Source organism: Dermacentor variabilis, unplaced genomic scaffold, assembly GCF_050947875.1.
Source record: "Dermacentor variabilis isolate Ectoservices unplaced genomic scaffold, ASM5094787v1 scaffold_17, whole genome shotgun sequence".
Classification (NCBI taxonomy): Eukaryota; Metazoa; Arthropoda; class Arachnida; order Ixodida; family Ixodidae; genus Dermacentor; species Dermacentor variabilis.
Window position 1 is genome coordinate 5,734,329 of NW_027460335.1, and position 26,730 is coordinate 5,761,058.

General features: G+C 47.1%; 1 protein-coding gene across 1 annotated transcript in view; it reads left to right on the forward strand.

The window, feature by feature from the left end:
• The first annotated feature begins 4,132 nt into the window (after positions 1-4,132).
• LOC142568180 (uncharacterized) overlaps positions 4,133-26,730 on the forward strand; it is a 190,661-nt gene continuing 168,063 nt past the window's right edge. Inside the window, exons 1-2 of the mRNA XM_075678238.1 lie at positions 4,133-4,358; positions 10,794-10,870. Of these exons, the coding sequence (XP_075534353.1) occupies positions 4,133-4,358; positions 10,794-10,870 (303 nt within the window). The remainder of the gene's footprint in view (positions 4,359-10,793; positions 10,871-26,730) is intronic.

Here is a 26,730-nt window from a genome sequence, read left to right on the forward strand (position 1 = left end):
GCAACACCACATCACGATTTCCGCAAGAAGCTTGCCGTTCGCGGAAAGCAATGAAAGTTATAAGCAACTTTTCCATTGTGACTGACATGTGTCCAGTAAACTGTGATACAACTTGAACAGTCGGCGTCAGTTATAGCGACAAACACAGACTCTGGAGTCAAAAATACAAGACCTATCTGGTCCCATTTTCGAAGCCTTAATGTAGATTCGCGATTGCCATGCCATAATAGCGACATTACAAGGACCCTGTCAAAAATACCGCGTGCATTGTAATAAAAAATTTCACGACGCTTAAGCTTCTACTTTAAGAATGGGACGCTATAGTATTCAAGGATCCCAAGGCGAGCTGAAAGGCGAGCTTTCCGGTGGAAACGTGGCCTCTTGCGAGGGCCGCGATGCTGCGGAGGCGAGTGCCATCTGGTGGTGTTGCAAGGAACCGGGCGCGCCGCTTTAAGACCTTGGAGATTTCTGTGCGCCGGTGCCTGCAAATCTCGGAGGTCATTGCCGCTCTAGGTATGGTAGAAACGCTGGAAAAGGGGTTCGTGTTTTGAATTTCCGTGTAACGGAATTATGTTTTCTCGTATATACAAATTACAATTCAACGCCATTATGTGTGTAGGGTGTGTGTAAGTCGTACTTTACGATTTTTCTGACGCATTTTACCTTGATAAATTCAGTTATTTCAGTTACTTCTTTGCGCAACATGAAGGGCTTGCGTGGTACGAAACTATTTTTGCCGAAATGGCGGTCGGCGCTGGACGCCGGCGTGGAAATTTCGGCGACATGGGGGCCTTTAACGCATTTGCTTTAAAATTATGTGGGAAACCATCGAAGGTGATTGTCGAAGTAAGCGACTAGCTTTCTAAATCCTCTGCATTGTATGTGAAAGTCGATGGGTGCAGCATTTCTCCTGTTGCTCGATGGCCTTGTTGGTCTCCTGCTGAAGCTAAGCATCGTGTTGCTTCTCCAACTTCCAATGCTTTTCTGCCACAGCCATCGCAGCCGCACGCTGGGCTGCCACTTCAGCTTTCCACTAGGTTCACCATCCTCTGGCATGACGTTAGTGCCTCTACGACTAACAAGACAGGTCCATCAACACAAGTGACCTCCTTTCTGGTCGCTTGCTATGCTCTGTGGCAGCCCTCTTGTTCTCCTGAAGGTGCTCCCTCCCCTCATTCTATCAGTGGAGGTCTGGCAATAGACCACAGCGTGGGAGTTGAGCAAAATAAAGCAATTAACTTTGAAACAAATTGCCCACTCTCTACTCAGTCAGATCAATGATGCCTTGCAATACTGCGATTGTGGCTTTTACTTGCGAAAGCAGGATGAAAAGTGGTAATAAAGCCGACAGGCGAATCATTTAGTTACAGCTGCGTAGTCAAGGTGAGCTGGGGAACGGGCTCTCCCAAATCACTGTTTCCGCACTCGGGACAATCGAGCAATGACATGAAACTAACAGAGGAAAATAAGGCGCTCAAAAGGGAGCTAGAGCTAAGCCCAGAGGAAACCAGGCAACTAAAGAAAAGAGTCGATGATTTAATAAGATAGTTACAGGCACAAAGAAAGGGCAGCCCACCCATATCGCCACCCAGCCCCGTGCCCGAACAACAGATACAACAAACACAGTCAGGGGAAAAGAGCCTAGAAGAAAAGATGGAAAGCTTTATGCACACCATGCAGGAGCAGATTGCACAGATGCAACAAAAAATGGCGCTGCAGGAACAGACTTTTCGCAGCTACATAAAAAATCAAAACACACAGAAAATCACGAGCGAAGCCAGGGGCAGGCTTTATCACGAAAGAAGATTCGGATCCGAAAGCCAAAACAACAACATGGCGAATACAACATGGCCGGACAAAACACACTAAGCATATGGCAATGGAACTGCAGGGGATACCGGTGCAGCAATACTCCTGCAGCAGTACATAAACACACAAACCGCACCCCCAGACATCATCATGTTGCAAGAGACAAATGTCACGCTAACACTCAGGGGATATACATGCCAGGAGAAGGGCCGCACGGCGACACTAATTAGCAACAAACTAGTAACCATAGCACATTGCGAAATATCAGATACCGGGATAGAACACGTGATAACTGAGGGGATACCCAAGAAAAAGCACAATGCAAAAATCACGTTCATAGTAAACTTATACGGCCCGCCCAGACAAAAAGATGGCAACTTTAGCAAACCTTTTGCGGGGGCAGGCAGGTTAGCAAAATCCAAGACCCTTTTTATAGCAGTGGACTTTAACGCGAGGGACCCCAGCTAGGGATATAAGAAAGGAGATAGGAAGGGGCAATTAGTTAGCATGGCCGCGGAGGACACAAACTGCACCCTCATAACGGATGAAAATCAGCCAACGCGTCTAGGCAACAGCGTTAGCCCAGATACCTGCCCCGACCTAACGTACGTTGAAGGAGCAAAAGAGGTCGAATGGGAAAACTTGCTGGAGAACCTAGGCAGCGATCATTACGTACTGAAGATAAATATAGAAGCCGAGAACATCAAGAGGAAGATTGGCACAGCCCACATAACGGACTGGGACGCCTTTCGGAAGAACAGTAAACACATGAAGGGGGAGATTACTTCAATAGAAGAATGGTGCCAACAGCTACAGCAACTACAAAAATAATACACGCAAGAAATAGACAGAACGGAACAAACACCGGAAGTGGACCCGCGGCTACTCAAGCTATGGGAGGCGAGACGCGGGCTCACGAAGAAATGGAAAAAACAGAGGCTAAATAAGAAGCTAAAGAAGAAGATTGCTGAAGTCACCCAGAAGGCAGAGGAATACACAGCGCAATTGGCACGACAAGGCTGGCAGCAGTCTAGCAGCTCACTAAACGGCACGCTCAGCACAGCCAAAACGTGGCGAATGCTCAAGGCACTCATGGACCCAACCAAAACCAAATCTGCGAGCAACAAGGCCCTTAAAAACTCGCCCACCAATATGAGGGACAAGACGAGGAATTATCAGAGGAAGTCCGGATCAAATGTTATGGCCGGGACAAGCCGCAAAATACGAAGGTGACTACCAGGGAACGGAGAACCCGGAACTCGACAAGTCATTTACAAGAGAAGAGGTGTGTGCCGCCATCAGAGCAGTCACCAAAAACACGGCAGCAGGAGCCGATAAAATTAAGAACTCCTTGATCCGCAACCTCAGTGATGAAGCGGTGGCCCAACTCACGGACTGCCTCAATACGCAGTGGGAAGCGGGCACGGTACCAAAAGAGTGGAAGCACGCGGGAGTGTTCCTGATACCCAAACCCGGTAAGAAGCTATAGATAGAAAACTTGTGGCCCATCTCGCTAACCTCGTGTCTCGGCAAGCTTTACGAAAGAGTGGTCACCAGAAGAATACAGCGATACCTAGAAGACAACGAACTGTACCCCCACAGCATGTTTGGCTTCCGGGCGAACCTGTCAACACAGTATGTCTTGCTACAAATAAAGGAAGAGATCCTTAACAAGATCCCCAAAGCAGGCGAAAACATCATCATGGCCCTAGACCTCAAAGGGGCTTTTGACAATGTCAGCCACGGAGCCATCATGGAAGGGCTAAACAAGACCAACTGCGGCAAGAGAGTCCACGATTACGTGCGGGCATTCTTGTCAAAGCGCACGGCGACAGTAGGACTCGGAGACCTGCGGAGTAATACCTTTGACACGCCTAACAAGGGTACCCCGCAGGGCTCGGTCATTTCGCCAATTCTCTTTAACATCGCGATGATCGGGCTAGCCCAGAAACTGAACGAGATCGAGGGCATCCAGCACGCCATGTATGCGGATGACATCACGGTCTGGGTAAATCAGGGATCATTTGGCCAAAAAGAAGAAAAGCTTCAGAAGGCGGCAACATGCGTCGAACAATTCGTCAAGGAGGGAGGCCTTGCGTGCTCAACCGAGAAATCAGAAATTCTGGGGATTGGAAGGAACACAACCAAGGAAAAGATAGAAGTGTATCTGGAAGGTCAAGTCATACCAGAGAAGGCCATAATACGCATCCTCGGCATGTGGATCCAGAGCAGCAAGCGGTGCGGAACCACGCTAGGCCTGCTCAAGCAATCGACGGAGTAAGTCAGCAGGATGATCACGAGAGCCTCGCAAAGACGGAGCGGCATGAAGGAGGGGGCCACGATCAAGCTGGTCAGGAGCCTGGCAGTCAGCAGGATCACGTACTCACTCCCGTACCACAACATGACGCAACAAGAGAGAGAACAAGCCGAGACTCTCATCAGGAAAGCATACAAGACGGCGTTGCATCTGCCCAGAAACACGTCGAACGACAAGCTACGCAAGCTAGGTATCCACAACACATTTGAAGAGATAAAGGAGGCACAACTGGGTGCGCAGCTGCACAGGCTCCTGCAGTCAACCAGCGGCAGGGCGCTCCTCAAAAGATTAGGCTATAAAAACATAGAAGCAAAGAAGGATAGGATGGCTAACATACCAGACTCTTTTCGCCAGACACTGAAAGCCAGCCCCCTACCGAGGAATATGTACCCGAATCTGCATGCGGCCAGAAGACAGGCGCGAGCAGAATACGTAGAAAGACACCTGGCCACTAAAAACAATGTGGTATACACGGATGCAGCCCTATACCCGTGGGGCCACAACACCAAAGAACATAGAGTGACCGTGGATCACATGGGAGAGCTGATAAGCAGCGCAACCCTAAGGAGCTGCACGGTAACACAGGGGGAAGAAGCAGCTGTGGCTCTAGCAGCGGCGGAGGGTTACCGTAGAAACAGATCCTTGATAATACTCACAGACTCCAAAGAAGCATGCAGAAATTACACGGCAGGTAGAATCAACAAAGGGGTGCTGCGAATCCTGCTCGAGGCAGGGCTTCCGAACGAAAAGATACTGCATACGATTTGCTGGGTGCCGGGTCACACCGGAATAGAGGGTAACCAAAGGGCCGACAGTCTAGCTCGCGAGCTTACATACCGAGTGGGACAGTCAGTGGACCCGGATACCACTATGACGGTGGAACCAACGTGCGCGGAAATACTAAAACATCACAGAGGCAAAAGGATAACATATCCACCACCCCACCCATCTTTAACAAAACACGAAGCAGTCGGCTGGCGAAGGCTGCAGACAGGAACATTCTCCAATCTACACATCCTACATAAAATGTTTCCCAGTCAATACAGGGACACATGCCAATGGTGTGGGGCCATCCCAACACTATATCACATCACATGGGAGTGCAGAAATATCTTCTCTTTCCACAAAGAGAAAAAACCCAGTGCGGAACAGTGGGAGGGCCTGCTCGCCAGCGGCGTGCTCACAGTCCAAAAAGGATATGTGCAACACGCTCTCAAAGTGGCTAGGATCAGCGGTGCTCTGGAATAGAGGCGCCGACAACTCAAGACGACGGAGGCTTCAGTAAATCATGAAGACCTCTGTTAGCCGCTGAAAGCTGTAAATAGAGCATTAAAGTCTTTCCTTCCTTCCTTCGCTATATTCAATCGACGTTTTCTTCGCCTCCTGGGTCGATTTTTCGCGCTGCTACTGCAGTCTTGCATGCCTTGTCGGTAGGTGGTTGAGAGCGTGTAGTATCTACATGGGACGAGAGCGAGGGAGGGGTGCGAGAAAACGCCGTAAAAAGGTGAGCAAGGAGAGAGGGAGGAAGCGCCGGAGATGGTGCGGGAGGGGGCAAGGGGTCGAAAGACGATCTCATAAAGAATGCCTCGTTTGGCCTCTCTCCAATAAAAGAATGAAAAAAAAAAACCGAACGGCGCTGCACTGCTGTACCAGCACATGCACATTACTAAAAAAACAAAAGAAGTCGCGTATTGCTCCCTCTTGGCAGCTGGCAGATAACATTGCGCGGAAGTTTTTATAGCTCTAACACAAAATCCCACAACATTCCGCGGCACCACAAACGTAAACTGTAAGCCGCATGTGTCATACTTCTCCATCCACGCGGCCTTGCTCACCATTCTACCCGCACCACAGCGTCAACTTTACACTACGCAAGCGACGGTCGAGTGCATCAACTGTTGTGCCACGATGCGATACGTCGTGTGAGGCGGTGACGGTGCAAACCTTCTCGCTGGCTGCGAACAGCGGCTCCAAGTGCGCCTCAAGCTAACACATCGCTCATTGTGTTTCCTGCTCACTGCACAGATAAGCACAATTGGTGCACCCAAGATAATGGTAAATCTTAATTTGTGACTGTAATGTTGTACCGAGCGATCGAAAACGTCAAAACTCGGTGCCAAATTAGCGCCTATTTGAGTCAACCAGCGCAAACACTAAACAAACATTCGTTTAAACCGATTCCCATAGTACGTGATATCCACATGGTCTTTTCGTTCCTAATGCTTTTTCGTCAGTTTGTTACATTACGTTGCGAACATGCAAATTTCCATTGCACTGCAAATAGGAAGGGCACCGGTGCTTTTTATGTAGGGGATTTAACAGTAAAATAGGCAAATTTGCAGTGTAGTGGATGCGCCTATACTACTCTCTCTTGAGCGTTCTGCTATATACTCTTCAAATATAGAACACATTTTCATCCGCCGCACTGCAGGATGTTAAGTTTGATGTATCCTGGCCGGAATTCTACAAGTGAAAAAAAATAAAGAAAACTGAGGCCATGACATTTAATACTAAAAAAAATTATCGTGTGTCCTTGCTCTGTTGCCGCGAAGTTTATTTCAATGCTTCTACGCCGATATTAACTACAATTAGGGAGGGATGGCTCCAACCATACTTCCGGCAACACATTAGGATACAGCCGATCCATCACAATTTTTTTCTGGCACATCTTTTTAAAAATCTTTCCTTCTTCGCTTGCGCCCTGTTTACGCCGCAGCTATCTGTCTCAGGCGAGCCGTTAATTGAGATACCACAGCGCCACCTCGCGCCTCCTGGCCTCGTTTCAGGGTCCATCGGGTGTCGCGCGCGCCCGAAAACGGGCCACTAGTTTTTCGCTATCAGACGGCAAAAGCCTGCCGAGCCGTGAACCCTTCAGTCGAGCGGCGTGTCGACGGTCGGTTATCAGTGAGGCACTACTTTGGAACGACGACGACGACGGGCCGGGAATACCTGAGCTCCACCGCGGCGCGACGTCGCCCGCCCGGCCGCCATTTGCATGCGTGCCTGCGTCTTCTTTTGCCGCGCCATTAACTGCGCCATTGCCAACCCTCGACAACGCGCTGTTACCCTTTTCCGCCGCCGTAACGAGCGCCTCGTTTCTGCCTCGTTAGGTCGGAGAAGTTTCTTACGCCGGTGTTTGCGGCGTCAATTTTTCGCGATGCTTAACGCTACACACCCTGGCGAGGGGCGGTTCTGCTAGTGTAATGCAGACAAATTAAAAGCTTTTCGAGGAAGGATGAACACGATGATTTATTCCTTTCTTTTTTACCTTCTTGCGGTAATATTTCTATCCTTTTCTGCATGTCATATTTTATGTATTTATCTGCGATCGTCGATTCCTGATTGGGGCAATCTTCGTAAGAGAAATTAATGGTCTTCTTGAGGCCAAGAATAGCCCGTATGGAACGTCGCGGCACGTGCATATATTAACGTAAAAGCCACTGTGAACAATAATGCATGAAAACTGCAATGACAGCATGATTGTGTGATACTGCTCTTGTGCATCGTTCAGCTCACGTCTTCTAACACGCCTTTCAAAGCCCCTCCCGTCCCCCCGTCCCCCTTTGGAGCTTTCGATGGTTGGCATAGATTATTTTTCGCGATCGTATTTTCAGGCGAAACCTGCCCTTTCTGATAAACTCGTTTGCCCACATCTTTTAAGCCGAGAGCTTAGTTTTCTAGGGTTCCTGGTGCTACTGAGTGTTATATTAAATAAAACAGTATTTCTTGTGCCTGTGTTTGTCGTGAGATGTAAGTGTCCGCTAGTTCCATTTGCATTAATTGTCAATAAAAAATTATCAGGGCTTTCTGTGCCTTTCTTTTTCAACATGAGTCCACACAGGTGTCTTTTTAGCGTCTGCATAGAAGTTAGTATATATGTTTTCACTGAATTCAAGCTTGTTTCTTTCCAGGCTGAAGTAGGGCGGCTGCCTTGCCCGCTTTTTTATAGCCGTCAGTTTATTTGAGTCCTAATTATAGGAAGCGTAAGTGACTGTCAAATAGCAGTGTCATGAGGTATATAAAACTGTCTTATTGTCACCGCTATTCATTCTTCAGCTTTTCCCCGCTTTTGTTCCTTATTACCAGACTTTTCAACGTATCCCCACTGTGAAGCCGAACTTTCTTCGATGTTGTCTCCTCTTCTCTGAAGGGTGCAGTTCCGATCAGAGGGTCGCCGCGTCGTGAATAGCGTTATATATTCTCGAATAAAAGCAAGCACCAGTGATTAATGTGCAATGCATGGTGGGACATGTATATATTGTGCGTGATATGAACCGTTGCCAGAATATCTTCTACGACCGACACCCCTGCTCCCCGCTATCGTTTATTTATTTAATCGTGGCTTCTTTTTCTAGGCACAAGGTTGCCCAAGACAGAGCTAGTCCGGCGTATTGTAGCTATGCTGTTCCAGTGCCATTCCTTGTGTTGCTTCGTCAGTGGTCATAGCGACAGTCCAACCGGGGTGTCAAAGGAATCAGCCGGAGGTAAACGGCGAGTGGTAAAAGTAGCATAGTATCGAGTGGAACAAATCGCTGCATTACAGACCCACTACAGTGGCTCACGTAAGCAGTATGCAGTGACATTGTTGACAGTAGCGATAGATGATTGGGATTACCGGCCTTCTCCCGCGACCAATAGAAATACGCTAACCGTGAAGTTTTCAATTGAATTTCTCAGTACGCAGGGCAGTTATGAAGCGCGCATTTCGTCAGAAAGCGCCTCTTACATCATGGAAGAGTCCGCAACACAAAGTAACAACCGCTTAGAAACCAGTATGCGTTTAAAACACAGGTCTAGCGGCAGAAGCCATACCCTCAAAGCAGCCACATCATTGAAATACCAGTTGGCAAGCACTCCAGAGGCGTTTAATTCATTTCGACAATGGCCAATATTGCAGGCTTTTGTCAAGAGCTATCCATCGCAGGTCGCGAAAAACAGGAGCAAACGCTTCAAATTGTCGGTATTTCATTATTCTTAGACCGTTGAACAGTGCATAATGAAAACAATCTTAAGGAAGCTTGTTTTTCGAGAAAAACTACATGAAGTATAAGCTCAACGCCTGTTTCAATGACGTCATTGAAACAGGTGTTGAGCTTTTACTTGGCTTAACGATATGTAGACATCGTTGCGAAGGGTGAACAATACGCATATCTACACTAAGGCGTTGACACAGTTAATAATCACAAAGACAACTCAACGGAAACGTCGGCCATGTCACACAAATGAAACTATCGAGGGAAATTCAATTCATTTGGCTCCGTACGTGAAACGTGCGGTGCTCACCTATATGAAAATACGAGGCGCAAAACAACAATAATAAATAAAGAAGAAGAAAAAAAGAAAGAAATACGAGCGTATACATTCAAAGAGCACTGAACACCCACAACCACCATCAGTTCTTGCCCGCTTATGCATTCTGAAATCGATGCACATATTCCCCACGAGAAATCATACGGAATGCAGACACACAAACGCTTACGAAGATACAGGGTAGCCGCCGGACGAGGATTATTCTTTCCTTACGATTCGACTGAAGCTCCACCTACCCATGGGTCGTTTCCCACGTTTCCGTTGGCTTGGCGATCAAGAAAGCAAGAACACAAATTTCTCACCAGCGAGAACTCCTCGCCTTGTTTGTCCCATATTGGTGTCGCACTTATATATCTTCGTCGTATTTGCACGATCATCCGCTCACGTTCTCGACAGCGAAATTCTTTCCTCGACGCGAACTTCTGTAGTTGTTCGTTCGATCAGGTGTTCTGTTGCTGGATTTCTTCATACTGCTACAAGCGCTGTAAGCACTTCAAACCACTTCAGTTGTTTGAACTACCGTGGCATATCTCCTTATTGGCTGTAGTGTGTCACGAGGCATCGAGAGCTAGAGCGAACCGCTCTGACTTTCACGTTCACTCTCGCGTAGTGACTGTGGCAACAAAACAGAAAGATGGTCAACGCGGAAGAGGCGGAAGTGTGGCCATTCTCTTCACATGCTCTTTGAAGAGAAGAAAGCGGAAAGCGACAAGAGCGCCCATCATGTTGTTCTTTGCTTGCAGTCGCCAGCGAATAGGTGCAGTGGAGCGCAGCCATCGGCCTGGTTCTTCCGCCTGCTGTTTAGACGAAGGCTGTCCAACAGAATGCTAGGAAAACTATTTTTCCCGTGTTGAACCAGCGTGCAACATTAATAGAGGGCATGAGCAGTCTTCCTTATCACCTGAAGGGGGCTCTTTACATTTCTTTCTTAGTTTCAGTCGACACACTTGAAGATAGCGTGCCGATGGTTACTGCCGTTGCCTTCCTTTTGCCCAAAAATTACCTCTGTAAGTAACCGCACAAAGAACTAAGATACGCGTATATTGATGCCACTAGGTTTGACGGTAACCTTCTATGCATTGCGCATCGTAGGTATAAGTAAACAGCCAAAGACGCCATGACCGCACTGAACTGTAGCAGACGGCAACAGGGTATACACCCCAGCCATATTGCTACATACAACGACGCTCGCTGCGGAGGTAAATTTCTTGCTGACGCCAGCGCTTCCTTTGCTTGCGCCTCAAAGCAACAAAATGGCTATAATTAGGGCCCGCCGTAGAACAAAAATGCCGCTTTGGCTTGAAATTCTCCGCTCCCAATGCACAGCACACGACTGCTTTTGCTTCCCGCCCTATAGGAATGCAGTCATCGTTGCCGGGACTCGTACCTACGACCGCGGGTTTCGAAGCAGAACCCTACTATTCAGTCCCTACGGTGAGTTGATTACCAGAAAACATGGCGTTTATAGGAAACGTGCAACGTCTCTTGAAGTACAACAATCAAAAAACTCTACCAAGGCCATAAATAACGCTGCCTGGAACAAAAAATGAAAATCCAGCGTCAGCAATGCACAAGCAAGGCAACAAAAAATATTTAAAAAGGAACATCCGCACAACACTGGACAAATACAAATAGCTCAGGGATGAACCAGTGTCTAAAACCCTACACTCTGCCAAGAAGGGGCCGCGCACGAAACAAAATAGGTTTCAGGAACGACGTGTTTTTTTCGTTTGCCCACGTCACTAGACAGGACTCAAAGAGGATGCCAGACTCCGAAGAAATCGTCTTTTCCCTCTGTTTGACCCAAGAATATGTGGAACAGAAGGACAGGCGATATATAAAGCTTCCGTCATTCCTTGTGTGTTCTACGCACTGTACACAAAAGTTGGAAAAAAAAAGCTTGTGGTGGAGGAGGGGCCAGGCCCTATAAAGCGTGCCGCGGCACGTCAAGGGAGAAAGCGTGCGTCTCATTCTCCCATAGAAAGCAACACACCCTTGCGGAAGCGCCGCCTCGATCTGGCCTGGAGGCAGGGCTGGTATAACGGTTTTGGCGAGCCATCCTGCTACATCCATCCATCAAGACTTCCGGTGGCCGCCTGCTGTGCGTACAAGGCGGTGGGCGGAGGGCAAGACTCGAGGAAAAGATTGAGCGCGCGCTCGCACATCGACAGGAGGCCCTGCCGGGACCATATCTCTTCTCTGCTGTGCGCGCTGATTGATTTCCGCGGAACGTATGGACGTGTTGCCCTCCTGCATGTTGTCTTCGCCGTCGAAATGGGAGAAAGCGGTTCGCGAGAAAATAAAGTGCCTGGCACGGCCGCAGGCACTGGGCAGTGCTTCATTTTACGTATACGCATGTAGGGTGAGAAGCATTAGCAAATAACAATATTACGCGGGCTTCATTTCGCTATTTATTGCGTGAGTGTCAACATTATGGGTGACGCCGGCTTCTCCTGCTCGCTGATTCAAACACCAGACAAGAAAGATGCTCCGGTTCAACAGCAACAAAAATAGTTTACTGCTTAGATATCGTATTAGTGATATCTTCTTATATACAGAGCTTTATAGGACTTTTACAGCGAACCAGCAGAGAGGGATATGAATCACACGTCACGCGATCGAGGTGCTCTCAGCCGGAGTGCTATTCTCATTAGCGTCAGGTTCCGCCATGTTGTCGAATGTGCCATCTTCGGAGTTCTGATTGGCTAACAGGGCGGCTTCACCGCCTTTGAACGCTAACGTAAGAAAAATTGAACAAGTTGGAACATTTTGACCGTGACCATACGCACGTCCCTGCCCGCCCGAATGTTTCTTAACCTTCTTAATTTGACTTTTCTCCCCTCTCTTGCTTTGTTAGTATTTGAGCGCGTTTGCTGGCAGGCATTTTGTCTAGCCCCTCTTGAATAAAACTGCGGACATTGTCGATAAAAGCGGCGTAAGCCGGAGGGGTCTTCAACTTTCGGATGCCCAACCTCGCCTACAGAAGCGTTTCCACCGTGCGATCTATATCCATTGTCTTTGAAAGGGCGCCAAAGCTTCCGCAGAACTGGCTGGCGTCTCGATAATTTCCGCCACCTGGCGCTGACAGCGGGAAGCGGTTCAAGAGGCATTTGGCACCCTCTCCCCCGCACCGGCTTGCCGCCCTCGAGAACCTCAGCCGCGAGTGCGTTGGCGTTGACAACTCGAAGAGCGTAATGTGCAAAGGCGTAATGAAAAAGGTACTGCTTTGCGCGCTCTTATTTTAGTATTATCGAGGTAGTATACGAGCGAGGTAGCGCGCGCGCCCGAAGCATAACTGATGGTTTAAGCGCGCGCCGTCGACCCGTGATTATTGTCCACATGCGCGCGTATGGTTTTTTTTTCTTTTTTTCACGCGTGGGTGCGGGGCTGCTCGGCCTGCTGCGATGATTTTTGCCTGTACGTATACTAAATTTCTCAATGCTTGTTTCTCACTGGACCTCTTGTAGTAGTGGATTTAAGATAGATAGATAGATATGCCTAGCTGCGTACAACCATACAGATTCACTTGCACGTGCAAAGAATGCAGAGACACACTCCCGTGATCTCAAACAATCCTCAAACCGAAGCTCTTCGTCCACTCAGCCGAGTTGAGCTCAGTGCCACGCTTCGACTGGAAATGACGCCCCGTTTCTCATTAATTGCCGGAGAGCATTACAGAGGCGCAGTGACCATTCCTGTAGGGGGGCGACAGTAGAGTCTACTATCTTGCGTCGAGATGGAGTTGAGGCTAAGTGGAGGAACGTTATAGAGTGTGGAGGTTAGATACCGTAGGACGCTCCAGAGTTAGGAATCTCTAAAGCTCATAATTAGCGCCTGTCCTGTCCGCTCCCTTTCCTCCGGCCCGTATTTCCGCTCAACGACACTCCGTGATGCACCAACTGTCCCAACAGCCTACGCTTAGGAACCTCTGTCACTTGTTTTGCCCAATTATCTTACCACCCACTCGATGTTTTCCTGGGAATCCTGCACACGAAAGTATTTTTGGTATTGTCGCGCCGCCCTCTTTACGCCACACTTGCAGCTGCATGATTCCACATCTTCTCTTAATCGCCTTAGTCAACATTTCTTTCTTCCTTTCTGATAAGGCGGCCAAAGCACCTGAGTCGACCCTCCCCCATCCCCCCCCTGCAACCTCTTTTAGACTGGTACAACCAATTATTAGAAAACTAAAAATGTCAAAATACGCGTATAATTGATCTGCATGAAACGTAGAAAAGCTGTAGTGTTCACATTTTTGTGTTAGTCAAAACAAAGGTGAAATATAAACCAAAGCTTTCCCTCCCCGATGCCTATTGCTGATACCTGTTATCAGCCTAAATGGCATAGACAGCACTGAGTGAGCAACACATATATTGCCTTGTTAACCCATAAGAAAGAACTTTAGCTCAGGGCCAACTGCGATTGACTTGAAATACATGTAAAATGCAGAAATGCTTTGTTACAAGAACAGCAGGACCAGTCTGAATGAAAATATTCTGAATTTGAGAGGGCAAAGCAAATTCTAGTGACTCTAGAAAGCAGGAACCGAATTCCCAGAAGTGTTTTCTTCTTCTTTCTCTTCTTCTTCTTCTTCTTCTTCATCATCATCATCAGCCTGGTCACGCCCACTGCAGGGCAAAGGCCTCTCCCATACTTCTCCAACTAGCCAGGTCATGTACTAATTGTGGCTATGTTGTCCCTGAAAACTTCTTAATCTAATCCGCCCACCTAAATTTCTGCCGCCCTGCTACGCTTCCCTTCCCTTAGAATCCAGTCCGTAACCCTTAGTGACCATCGGTTATCTTCCCTCCTCATTACGTGTCCTGCCCATGCCCATTTCTTTTTCTTGATTTCAAGTAAGATGTCATTAAACCGCGTTTGTTCCCTCACCCAATCTGCTCTTTTCTTATCCCTTAACGCTACACCCATCATTCTTCTTTCCATAGCTCGTTGCGTCGTCCTCAATTTAAGTCGAATCCTTTTCGTAAGCTACCAGGTTTCTGCCCCGTACGTGAGTACTGGTAAGACACAGCTGGTTATATACTTTTCTCTTGAGGGATAATGGCAACCTGCTGTTCACGATCGTTTTGTTCGTAAGAACCTTTTTCTGACTCGTCAGCGGCCATATATAATAATGTGTTTTATCGCTGCTGAACGGTTTTTGTTTTTGAGAACGTTACTATATCGTAGGAACGTATTCTGAATACAGGCTCGAATTTTTCATTTACGGCATTGGCGACATTTGTTGGAAATTTATTAGCTTCAAAATAATTCAGGCACGCAGTTTACAAAACCGTTACCCTGCACCAAAAACAGATATCACAGTTCCGTAACTTGCAACCGTTAGAGCATCTAAAGCCGAAAGAATCTGGTGTATGAATTTGCGGCTCATTTGGAAACGGTACAATGTTTACGAGATTTTTGTGAAAGTTTACTTAAGAATGAATCGTATATTCCGTCGTAGGGTATAATGCATTTTTTTCTGAGAAGACAGAATAGACATATTGTATACGGATCGGTCTTTAAGTGCATTATCAGATGCACCCGAAAAAACTGTGACATCATTTTTCATTGCCAAGTTACATAACTATAAACTTTATATTCGAGCTTTTTGAAATTTTCCTATAGTCAATAAATTTTCTTAAAATTTTGAGAGCCTGAATAAATCATCTATTTCCTAGAGTCACTAGATTTGAATTTTTCTTTAAGATACAACAAATCACACCGAAGGCGGTGCAGTGGTTGCTGAGAGAAATTGCTTCTCTTTTTTTATAAATTTAAATCGGAGCTCCCTAGCTAAAGATTCCTGTTAGAGCCCATCTATTAATCAACAAATTTATTTTCTTACGCGTGATTGAGACAACAAAACTTCTTTCATATCGCAGAAACAAAAACCATCAAGTGATGACCTGTGTGTTCTTTACTGAATTTGGCTGAAAATTTGCGTGGAATCTGGTACACAGGTTTGATCGCGTCATGCTATACGTGTGAGACCTATAGGCCTAATGAATTACCCATATACTTGCACATTCACAACATTTACGCATTTCCACAGCATCGACCACAACCGCGACGTCATTGCCGCAAGATATTTTGTATCGCTTAAAATACTGCTGCGTTATTTTATACATGAAGTTGCGTGTAATAATGCGCTAGCATTGTTCACCGCACGTCGACCGATCGATTCGATTTTGAACATGCTGAGTGGATGAAGTATGTGGGGACAAGTGCGGCAAGTTGTGTGGGTTAGTAAAGTTGCATGGTCAGTGTAAAACAGTGCTCAAAAACGATGAGCGCAGCAGACTTTAGGACATAATGACGACTTAAAGACTATCAAAAATATTGCAGAGAGAAAATAAAGGTATCCTTTTCAAACTGCTTACATTGTTGTATTTTTTTTATTTACTTACAGCGGTTACTGGGAGTGTTGAACAAAACCACCATCAGCCTCAGTTATTGACTGAATTCAGCTTCTATGACCGTTGCATGCTCGGATCAGATGTTTCATCAATCGTGAGTTTTAAGCACAGTGTGGTCGTTTGTTAGTTTCCTTCTAAGTGATATTGCCTTTCATAGCGGCGTAGCATGTTGATATTCGAAACTAGGACGCCACGTTGAAGGTAACATAGCCGCAGAAGTTCACAGCCACCAACACTTGAATCGCGCATGCGCTGTGGAAGAAGAGTATCCATTACATAGGAATGCTGCCAGCATCCTGCACCGAAAGCATGGTTGTTGACTCTACTACTTGAAGCTGCTCCGCAATCACCATCATAGGCTTTTCATGGCTCTCATTCATCGTGGCCTCCCTTTGCTGGAGGAACTATACCGCGTAAATTGCGTCTTAGCACTGGCACCGCTTATGTCTCTTTGTTATCCATGATAAGTGGCTGCAGACTCCGTTCACCCCTAAACAAGAATCGAAATACTTTGGCAGTATTTAACAAGGTGGCAATGGATGAGCCTGTGTGGCTAGCATGTAAGGCGACTAGGACAGCTTTGAACTTCATCTCCTATGTCAGAGTGAAAGTTCGTACAGTAGAGTCAATCTAGTAGATAGGTCACAGAGGGGCTCGTGAAGAAGTGCTATAAACATATAGAATATTAATATATATGCCGCTTCCAAGTTGTTTTCTAAAATACATCGCGCACTCACTATGACTGCACATATATATTCATTTATTTTTTTTATGTACCTCAGAATAAACCTACCACACAGCGGCGCCATCGGACAGGCCACCGTTGGAACATGAACCTGGCAACATTTAACGCTCGAACGTTATCTAGTGAGGCGAGTCTTGCAGTGCTATTGGAGGAATTAGAGGGAAGTAAATGAGATATAATAGGGCTCAGTGAAGTTAGGAGGCCAAAAGAAGCATATACAGTGCTAAAAAGCGGGCACGTCCTGTGCTACCGGGGCTTAGCGGAGAGGCGAGAACTAGGAGTCGGATTCCTGATTAATAAGAATATAGCTGGTAACATACAGGAATTCTATAGCAATAACGAGAGGGTGCCAGGTGTTGTTCTGAAACTTAGTAAGAGGTACAAAATGAAGGTTGTACAGGTCTACGCCCCTACATCCAGTCATGATGACCAGGAAGTCGAAAGCTTCTATGAAGACGGGGAATCTGCGATGGGTAAAGTCAAAACAAAATACACTATACTGATGGACGACTTCAATGCCAAGGTAGGCAAGAAGCAGGCTGGAGACAAGGCAGCGGGGAAATATGGCATAGGCACTAGGAATAGCAGGGGAGAGTTATTAGTAGAGTTTGCGGAACAGAATAATATGCGGATAATGAATACCTTCTTCCGCAAGCGGGATAGGCTAAAGTGGACGTGGAGGAGCCCGAACGGCGAGACTAGAAATGAAATAGACTTCATACTATGCGCTAACCCTGGCATCATACAAGATGTGGACGTGCTCAGCAAGGTGCGCTGCAGGGACCATAGGATGGTAAGAACTCGAATTAGCCTAGACCTGAGGAGGGAACGGAAGAAACTGGTACATAAGAAGCCGATCAATGAGTTAGTGGTAAGAGGGAAAATAGAGGAATTCCAGATCAAGCTACAGAACTGGTATTCGGCTTTAACTCAGGAAGAGGACCTTAGTGTTGAAGCAATGAACGACAATCTTGTGGGCATCATTAAGGAGTGTGCAATGGAAGTCGGTGGTAACCCCGTTAGGCAGGATACCAGCAAACTATCGCAGGAGACGAAAGATCTGATCAAGAAACGCCAATGTATCAAAGCCTCTAACCCTACAGCTAGAATAGAACTGGCAGAACTTTCGAATTTAATCCACAAGCGTAAGACAGCTGACATAAGGAAGTACAATAAGGATAGAATTGAACATGCTCTCAGGAACGGAGGAAGCCTAAAAGCAGTGAAGAAAAAACTAGGAATTGGCAAGAATCAGATGTATGCGTTAAGAGACAAAGCCGGCAATATCATTGCTAATATGGATGAGATAGTTCAAGTGGCTGAGGAGTTCTATAGAGATTTATACAGTACCAGTGGCACCCACGACGATAATGGAAGAGAGAATAGTCTAGAGGAATTCGAAATCCCACAGGTAACGCCGGAAGAAGTAAAGAAAGCCTTGGGAGCTGTGGAAAGGGGGAAGGCAGCTGGGGAGGATCAGGTAACAGCAGATTTGTTGAAGGATGGTGGTCAGATTGTTCTAGAGAAACTGGCCACCCTGTATACGCAATGCCTCATAACCTCGAGCGTACCGGAATCTTGGAAGAACGCTAACATAATTCTAATCCATAAGAAAGGGGACGCCAAAGACTAGAAAAATTATAGACCGATCAGCTTACTGTCCGTTGCCTACAAAGTATTCATTAAGGTAATTGCAAATAGAATCAGGAACACCTTAGACTTCCGTCAACCAAAGGACCAGGCAGGATTCCGTAAAGGCTACTCAACAATAGACCATATTCACACTATCAATCAGGTGATAGAAAAATGCGCGGAATATAACCAACCTTTATATATAGCTTTCATTGATTACGAGAAAGCGTTTGATTCAGTCGAAACCTCAGCAGTCATGGAGGCATTGCGGAATCAGGGTGTAGACGAGCCGTATGTAAAAATACTGAAAGATATCTATAGCGGCTCCACAGCCACCGTAGTCCTCCATAAAGAAAGCAAAAAGATCCCAATAAAGGAAGGCGTGAGACAGGGAGATACGATCTCTCCAATGCTATTCACAGCGTGTTTACAGGAGGTATTCAGAAACCTGGATTGGGAAGAATTGAGGATAAGAGTTAATGGAGAATACCTTAGTAACTTGCGATTCGCTGATGATATTGCCTTGCTTAGTAACCCAAGGGACCAGCTGCAAAGCATGCTCACTGACCTGGAGAGGCAAAGTCGAAGGGTGGGTCTAAAAATTAATTTGCAGAAAACTAAAGTAATGTTTAACAGTCTCGGAAGAGAACAGCAGTTTACGATAGGTAGTGAGGCACTAGAAGTGGTAAGGGAATACATCTACTTAGGACAGGTAGTGACTGCGGATCCGGATCATGAGACTGAAATAATCAGAAGAATTAGAATGGCCTGGGGCGCGTTTGGCAGGCATTCTCAGATCATGAACAGCAGGTTGCCATTATCCCTTAAGAGAAAAGTTTATAGCAGCTGTGTCTTACCAGTACTCACGTACGGGGCAGAAACCTGGAGGCTTACGAAAAGGGTTCTACTTAAATTGAGGACGACGCAACGAGCTATGGAAAGAAGAATGATAGGTGTAACGTTAAGGGATAAGAAAAGAGCTGATTGGGTGAGGGAACAAACGCGAGTTAATGATATCTTAGTCGAAATCAAGAAAAATAAATGGGCATGGACAGGACACGTAATGAGGAGGGAAGATAACCGATGGTCATTAAGAGTTACGGAATGGATTCCAAGGGAAGGGAAGCGTAGCAGAGGGCGGCAGAAAGTTAAGTGGACGGATGAGATTAAGAAGTTTGCAGGGACAACATGGCAACAATTAGTACATGACCGGGTAGTTGGAGAAGTATGTGAGAGGCCTTTGCCCTGCAGTGGGCGTAACCAGGCTGATGATGATGATGATGATGATGATGATGATGATAGTGGCGCATTTCTATTTGACCTGTTTCCAGTCAATTTCGCAAGGATTCTGTTGCATTATTCCAAATATATGTTTTTATTCACACTGTGCACGAATCCGAGCATTGCAAGCCTAGCAAGTTCACAATAGCAGTCACGCTAGCAGTGCTTCCACAGAATCGACCACGCTGCACAGGCTGTCAACGCTGAAATAAACAAAGAAAGAAAAGTCGGCGACAGGGGTCACGACCTGACAAGAAATATCGAGACGTGACCCTGACAGACGGGCATGTCGCGCGACCCCGAATACGACACGTCTGCTCGAGATCCATCGCCAGCAGACGACGCAACGAAGAAGCGAACAAAAGAAACTCGACGTCAGCAGCGACACCCTCCAATGGCGCCCCCTGCCGGCTCGTCTAATAGCATTATATTGGGCAAGAAGGGAAAGGGATATAACGGTGAGCTCTTGCCAGCGGGGAGTGGTGTCTCGCGGGACGTTGCCCTCCGCGGAGCACCTTCTCAAATCACCTCCGCATCGCTCCTCGGCTCACCGCAGCGGAGCGAATGCACCTTCCGAACACCCTCCCCACGCTCCTCGGGAGAGCTGACGTTCCGTGCGAGGCCAAGGACAACGGGCGATACAGCAGCGGGTGACGGGGTAACCCCTGCCGTGCTCGGCTTCCGGTGCGAGCCGGTACCGTTATTGACTGCTGCCCACCAATACCGTGCAGTATTGTTGGAGCGGAGGTTTGTCGATAGCTGGCGCAGAGTGCGGCACGAAGTACTGCGTGTGTTCTTATGCGGCACGAGTAAATTTACGACCGCGTCGTCGTGCTTCGCGAAAAACGCGCAAATATTGATAAGTTAAAGTACAGAGGGATTTGAGGCAATTATCTGTTTTTTGAATATCAAACATGGTGCCCCGAACGTCTCGCGTGCGATGTTATTTTCGCGACCATCTGACGTACCACGAGGCGTGACGCCATTTGCCTAATTAGAGAACTAAATATCAGAATAATATTGGGGGAGGCTTGTGGTAGGGTTCTTTTTGAATTATTCCAACACCTTCGGCAGCACCCATCAAGCAGGAATAAATTAAATAACCTCGTGCAATTTCCTTCATCTTGAAATATACTGCGTCTTGCTTTAAGGTCAAGTTGCTCAGGTCTGTATATGCGAAATCAGAAGTCCCTGCAGGACAACAACAACAACAAAAAAGAAAGAACCACAGTTGGGACTGGCTCATCTTTCGGTCATAGAAAAAAAAAATTTTCCTTGCAGAGAAGCCGGCAACGTACCGTATTTACTACCAACATTTCCAGTATCAGAAACAATTCAATCATCATCATCATCATCATCATCCGGCCAGTATTTACTCCTTCGACGTGCCTCGTGCATTCCTCTGCAGTGCACGGTTTTAGTGACGAAAGTGGGCTTCGCCTCCGTCGTCTGCTTCCTGCGGAGCCCGAGCTCTCAATGCGACCTGCACGTGCAGCGCCCCCGTGAGGCGCGCTTTCCGGTCTGACTCATCGCAGTCTTGTAGTGCGTTTACTTCCTCTCAATGAGTTTCCTCTTATTTCCGCCCCCCTCCTCCCGACCTCAACTTGAAGCGAGTGCAGGGAGGGTTGCAGTTGTACTTCTTCAGAGCGGTCGACGGAGAGACAGAGGAACCGCATTTACTACCTGTCGTCTGCACTTCCAGGGGCCAATTTCGTCTGCTTCACTCTGTAACCCCCCGCTTTCGTTTCCCGACAGAGGTCTCAAGAGCGCTGGCGCATGTTGTGTGTGCGTATGCGTACGCTCGTGAAAGCAGGACATTTCGGCAGCGCTCACGATTGCTGAGTGGAAAAGGCGAAATAACGAAAAAGGTTGAAACAAAATCAGTGGCAGCTAGATAAACGAAACCGCCGCGTCTGCGAGTTCTGAATTGCACTTGACAATTCAAATCACCGGTTAAGCACCGTACGGCGCAGAACCCCGCCAGAGGTCGGTTGGGGTTGGAGGAGCGTTTGGGTGCTTCGGGGCATTTTGGGTAAATTTCTAGAAAAGAAAATTGAAGAGCAAGAGAGGAGGAGGTGCGCGAAGTGAGATAAGTGCCGCAGAAAAACTCGTTTTCAGAAGAAACGCGCGAGCTTTTCGACGGGCTGTCAGCGCTGGGCGCGCAAAACAATTATCGCCTCCCGTAGACACGAGGGTTGCTCGGTGTGCGAATACTTTGCAATGCAATTTACCGGTACGAGGAGTTGCCCGCTGCTGAGTTGGGTCTTGTTTCGCCAGTTTTCTTTCCTTATTGTAACTGTCGTCATCCCTTTCCGAATGAGGTTTTGCAGGAGGAGCTTATCTCGACTGAACGCTTTCCCGCGGGGTAGTGTGTAATCGCTTTTCCGCGCAGGTAACACTATTCGCTACCGCGAAACTGAATTCCGTGACCCTTATCTACCGTTCAGAGGTATCATGAAAGCAAAATTTTGCTTGGAAAGTGCAATACTTAGAATCATTTCTAATTTTCTTTTTATCGTCAATCTTGACTTTTTAGCCTTCAAACAGTGCTTTACATAAATTGTACTTATATTTTACTCGAAATATACATCACTAGGACATTTTGTGTTTAGTACTATTACAGAGTAGAAAAAGCAGCTTGCCATGGTGCTCGCTAAAAGAATGCACTAAAATATCAACGCTACTCACACCATTAACAAAGCCCTCGTATACATGTCACAGAATTTGAAACGTAGTGACCTATAAAAAAAAAAGGAGAAGCAACACAACTAAATAAGTGCAGCCGGAGCTCTATGCAGACGAGTAAGCGTCATGGAAGGCCATGGGATAGCAGCGTTAACCCCCTTAGGCCTTCTGTTTATCAAAAAAATTATTGCCTACAATGCTTACGTTTTCGTTGCCGATTGCGAATATCCTTTGTATTAGAAATGACTGAGACAAAAATGAATAGCTGACACACATTATAAATAAAAGTAAGTTACGGAAGTTTATTGTACTCCATACTATCAATGCATAGTAATCAGCAGAAATTATGGACGAAATGAATACTTAATTTTTTTAATTGTAGCATACCTGCGCGCAATAACAGTACGTTATCTGACTAAGAGAGCTTTGGCAGCGTGTGGTACAGCTCCATCAAAATAAGGAATTACGAAGTGATGCTTGTCAATTAATTTCATCAAATATCAGAACCTAGGCTTAGCCTCTAGAAAACACTCACTATATTCAAATAATTCATCTGGCGAGCTTGCCGTAAACTTCTTGCAGGGTGCAGAGAAAAAGGAAAGAAACAGTGGGGGCTTCAACGGAATGTTATCCCTGTCAGTCCACAGACGCGCCCTTGTGATGCCATCCTGTAAGCTTTCCTCTTCGTCCGAGGAGCTGCTGCCCTATTCAACAAAATGTTTGGTTTCGCTTCCTGAAACGTTGTACACCTCGGTATCTGAGCAATTGGCGTCTACGGAAAAGGAAGAACACAAAGAAATTACTCTTTTTACAGAAGACGCGCCGGCAACAAACTGAACGCCTCCGTGAGGCGCCATTTCGAAAACGCCGGGTGCCACACGAAGAATACGCTCCAGATGTACAAAGAAAAAATTATTTCATTGATTGATTGATTGATTGGTTTATTTATTTATTTATTTATTTATTTATTTATTTATTTATTTATTCATTTATTTATGGATGGATGGATGGATGGATGGATGGATGGACGGATGGATCCCGGGCACGTACTGCCATCTGCCGAGCGAAACATTCTCGTCCAGAAACGCTCAGCAGGGAGATCAAATACCGCAGGACGAGCCACACTCGTCCAAAAACGTTCAGGAGTTCATATTCACCCAGACGAATGCTATATCCGCGTGCGTGTATGTCGATTACACTTCATGCCTAATGAGGTTCATGCTTTCGAAAATTTAAGACAAACGGAAATTGTAAAATTCTGGCATTTCTTTATCGCGACAAAACGAGGATTTTCGTGTTATTCTTAATATTTTCATATTATTAACTTCATAATAACTATGTTACATTATTAATTCATTGCTACAACTGTAGGAACGTTGTATTTTGTTTTACGAGCGCAAGTATGTCTTATTGTCGTGGACGTTGTATACTAAAATTTTGTGAACTAAATCCTCACCGTCACTATCTCATCGACACCTATCCTTAATGTGAGAACTCCTGCTACACTTAAAGGCTTATTGCGAATGGACTCTGAACCAATTCTCGCATCGGACGCATAAAAACAAATGCCGCGCTTTGAGTCGTAACAGGAAATATGCGCGGATACCACGCATTTGTGGGAATTGGTGGAAAGCGAGGCTTTTCTTGACATTTACTGAAATGACTTTACTTTAGCGTTACGTAGTCCTGCACTCGTCGCTCAATGTACGCTCAGGTTTCATTCTCTTCACTTAGCTTCTTTATTCACAGTCAGCTGCTCTTGCTGCCGACTTCTACTTCACGTCTGCACTGCTGAATTCTTCACTTTTCTGTAGTTCAGATCTTAAACTTTCTCAAGCTTGCTGCATTTTTCACGTCATGCTTCCTGTTCTGTTTGTCTGTTTGGACAAATACCTACGGGCACATACCTAGTTGCGCATACTCAATGGTTCAAGTTGTACATACAGGCACATACTCTGCAGCACGTAGCCGGTGGCGCACGCGCAGTGGCCCACCCTATTGCATAATCGGCAAGACAACATAGCAGCCGTCACCCTCAAAGTGGGTGAAAGAAGCAAGGAATGTTTCCCGTTAAACACATCTCCCTTTTTTTGTATTTCTTTTACTTTGCCGTACTCGTCGCCGGGTTAGGCCTAGCGACGAGTACGGCAAAGTAAAAGAAATACAAAAAAAGGGAGATGTGTTTAACGCGAAGCATTCCTTGCGAGCAAGGCGAGCAGCAGAAAGACGTGTTTATACCGGATAACATCAACAGAAAGCTCAGGGTCTGCCCGATCCCGAGGAACGTGAACCCCGAGCACAACAAGGAGCGGAGGTTGGCGAGGGCCAGGGCTCTTGTGGACCTCCACGCCAGAGAAGAAGGCGCCATCTACGTGGACGCGGCGGAGTATCGAGGGAGCAGCGACGCATACGCGGTAGTGGCTGTCGGGGCATCGACGGGTGCAACGAAGACCGCGGCGAGAGTCCGGACTCGAGAGGCACACCGGGCGGAGGAGGTGGCCATCGCCTTGGCCGTCTCCGTCCCCGGATGCACTACAGTGTTGTGTGACTCTAGAACGGCAGTGAAGAACTACGCCAAGGGTAGGGTATGTAGTGAGGCTGCGCGCATACTGCGCAAGGCCGAAGACATCGGACGCAAAAGCGCTGTGGTGATCAAGTGGTTTCCGGCCCACATGGGCAGTGACGTGTCGGAACGCGGGAACGTGAACCACAACGAGACGGCCAACTCGGCCGCGCGAGGACTAACCAACCGCGCAGCTGCAAGCACGGCCGACTCGTAGTGTTGGTCGCGGTGCAGTGCCAAGGACAAGATGACCACCTTCAACGAAATAGTGAAGTGGTACAGACTTAACAGACAGACTATGCCGCCACCTCACCCGGGGCTTACCCGGGAGGAGGCAGTGTTATACAGGCAATTACAGACGGGGTCCCTGCTCAACCCGGTGCTAGCTAAGCACGTGTGTCCGAGCGTGTACGCGAGTGACGTGTGTAGACTGTGCGCTAAGGAGAGAGCCACCGCGGCTCACATCCTTTGGGACTGTAGTAGAAATCCACGAGAAGCCAGTGAGAAGACGACGATCCCGCCGCGGCTAGAGGCTGCAACGAGGACCTATGACCAAGATACACAACTAAAGGCCGTCCAGCAGGTCTCGGCAGCTCTAAAGAGGCAGCGACCTCGCGACACCGAGGAGAAGGGGGCAGCACCCCCAGGAAGGGGATGGCGGCCCTCTCGGATCCGCGGAAGTAGCGAGGAACCAAGACATCGAGGAGCACAATGCACGAGACTGATGTAGTGGCCGCGTCGCGGTAAAAGCTTGTCCTCCCTGCGTGGAGGGAGCCTAACCGACTCTGCAGGAATATTTACTAAAGTTGTTCTCTCTCTCTCTCTCTCTCTCTCTCTCTCTCTCTTTTACTTTGCGTTTATCATCATCAAAGAAGAATTTCCTTTAGCTCCTCTTGCCGCCTGATTGCTGCCCTATCCCACTTAGTGAGTGCCAGCGATCCCAGCGGTTCATCATCATCATCATCATCATCATCATCATCATCATCAGCTCCTGTGGGTGCTCCACTCGAGTGGTTGCTGCGGCATCTTGGTTACTATGCGGAGTCTTTTTCCTTGGCTAATACCCTTACCTTAAACACTGAAGGCATCATCTCTTCGGGCTGCGGTCTGTAACCTATCTGACATAGCGTAGCAAGAGGCTTAGACAAACAGACAAAAAAAAAATTTCGTGATGCCGCCACGAGGAGACATCGTCGTTATAGGCCTTAATAGAGGCACATAAATATTAAAACTGTACGATGGGCTACCGCTTCAGTGGAATTCACAAGAGAGACAGACGAAGAAATCTGCTGCCAAATGCAGGAGGTTAACTAAAGAGAGGCTTCTGGTTTACTACCTTCCATTGAGGAAGGGGTAACGCGCAAAAAGATTAAAAGAATTATGAAGAGAAAAACCAAACTAGGCTTGAAGATTGCCGTTTCAACCACTCAAGTTCGTTCCCACGGAAGTACCGACCAGCAACAATGCAATTAGCGTAAGGTATGAGCTAGTGTACAGATAGGGAGCTTGAAAAACAGTGTACCTTGGTGTGCAGTCCATTACGATTCAATTTCTCTGGTGTTTTCATCTTGTGGCAAGTTACCGCTAAAAAAGAGAAGGAAGTAGAATGACCGCCTCAGCGTGGCTTTATAGAGGAGTCGATGAGAAAGACAAGATGGCGCCGGTTGCTAGTCGATCGCCATCTTGGTCGCGCTTATGAATGTGAAAGATAGAGAGGTCGGCCTTAAGGCTCATTCACACCGGCGATTGACAACGGTCGCGCGACCTAGTTGGTCGCAAAGCGACCGATTGCAAATGGTCCTAATGGTCGCTTTTCTAGAAAGGCGACTATTCTCGGTTAATCGCTCGCTGCTCGATTTTTCACTCGCGCGACCATGGCCACCAAACTAAGCCAATCAGCGGCGCGCCGAAAGCTACGTTAGCGTATGTTTTCATCTGCCCTCCTCCTGCGTCGCACCAAATACAATGT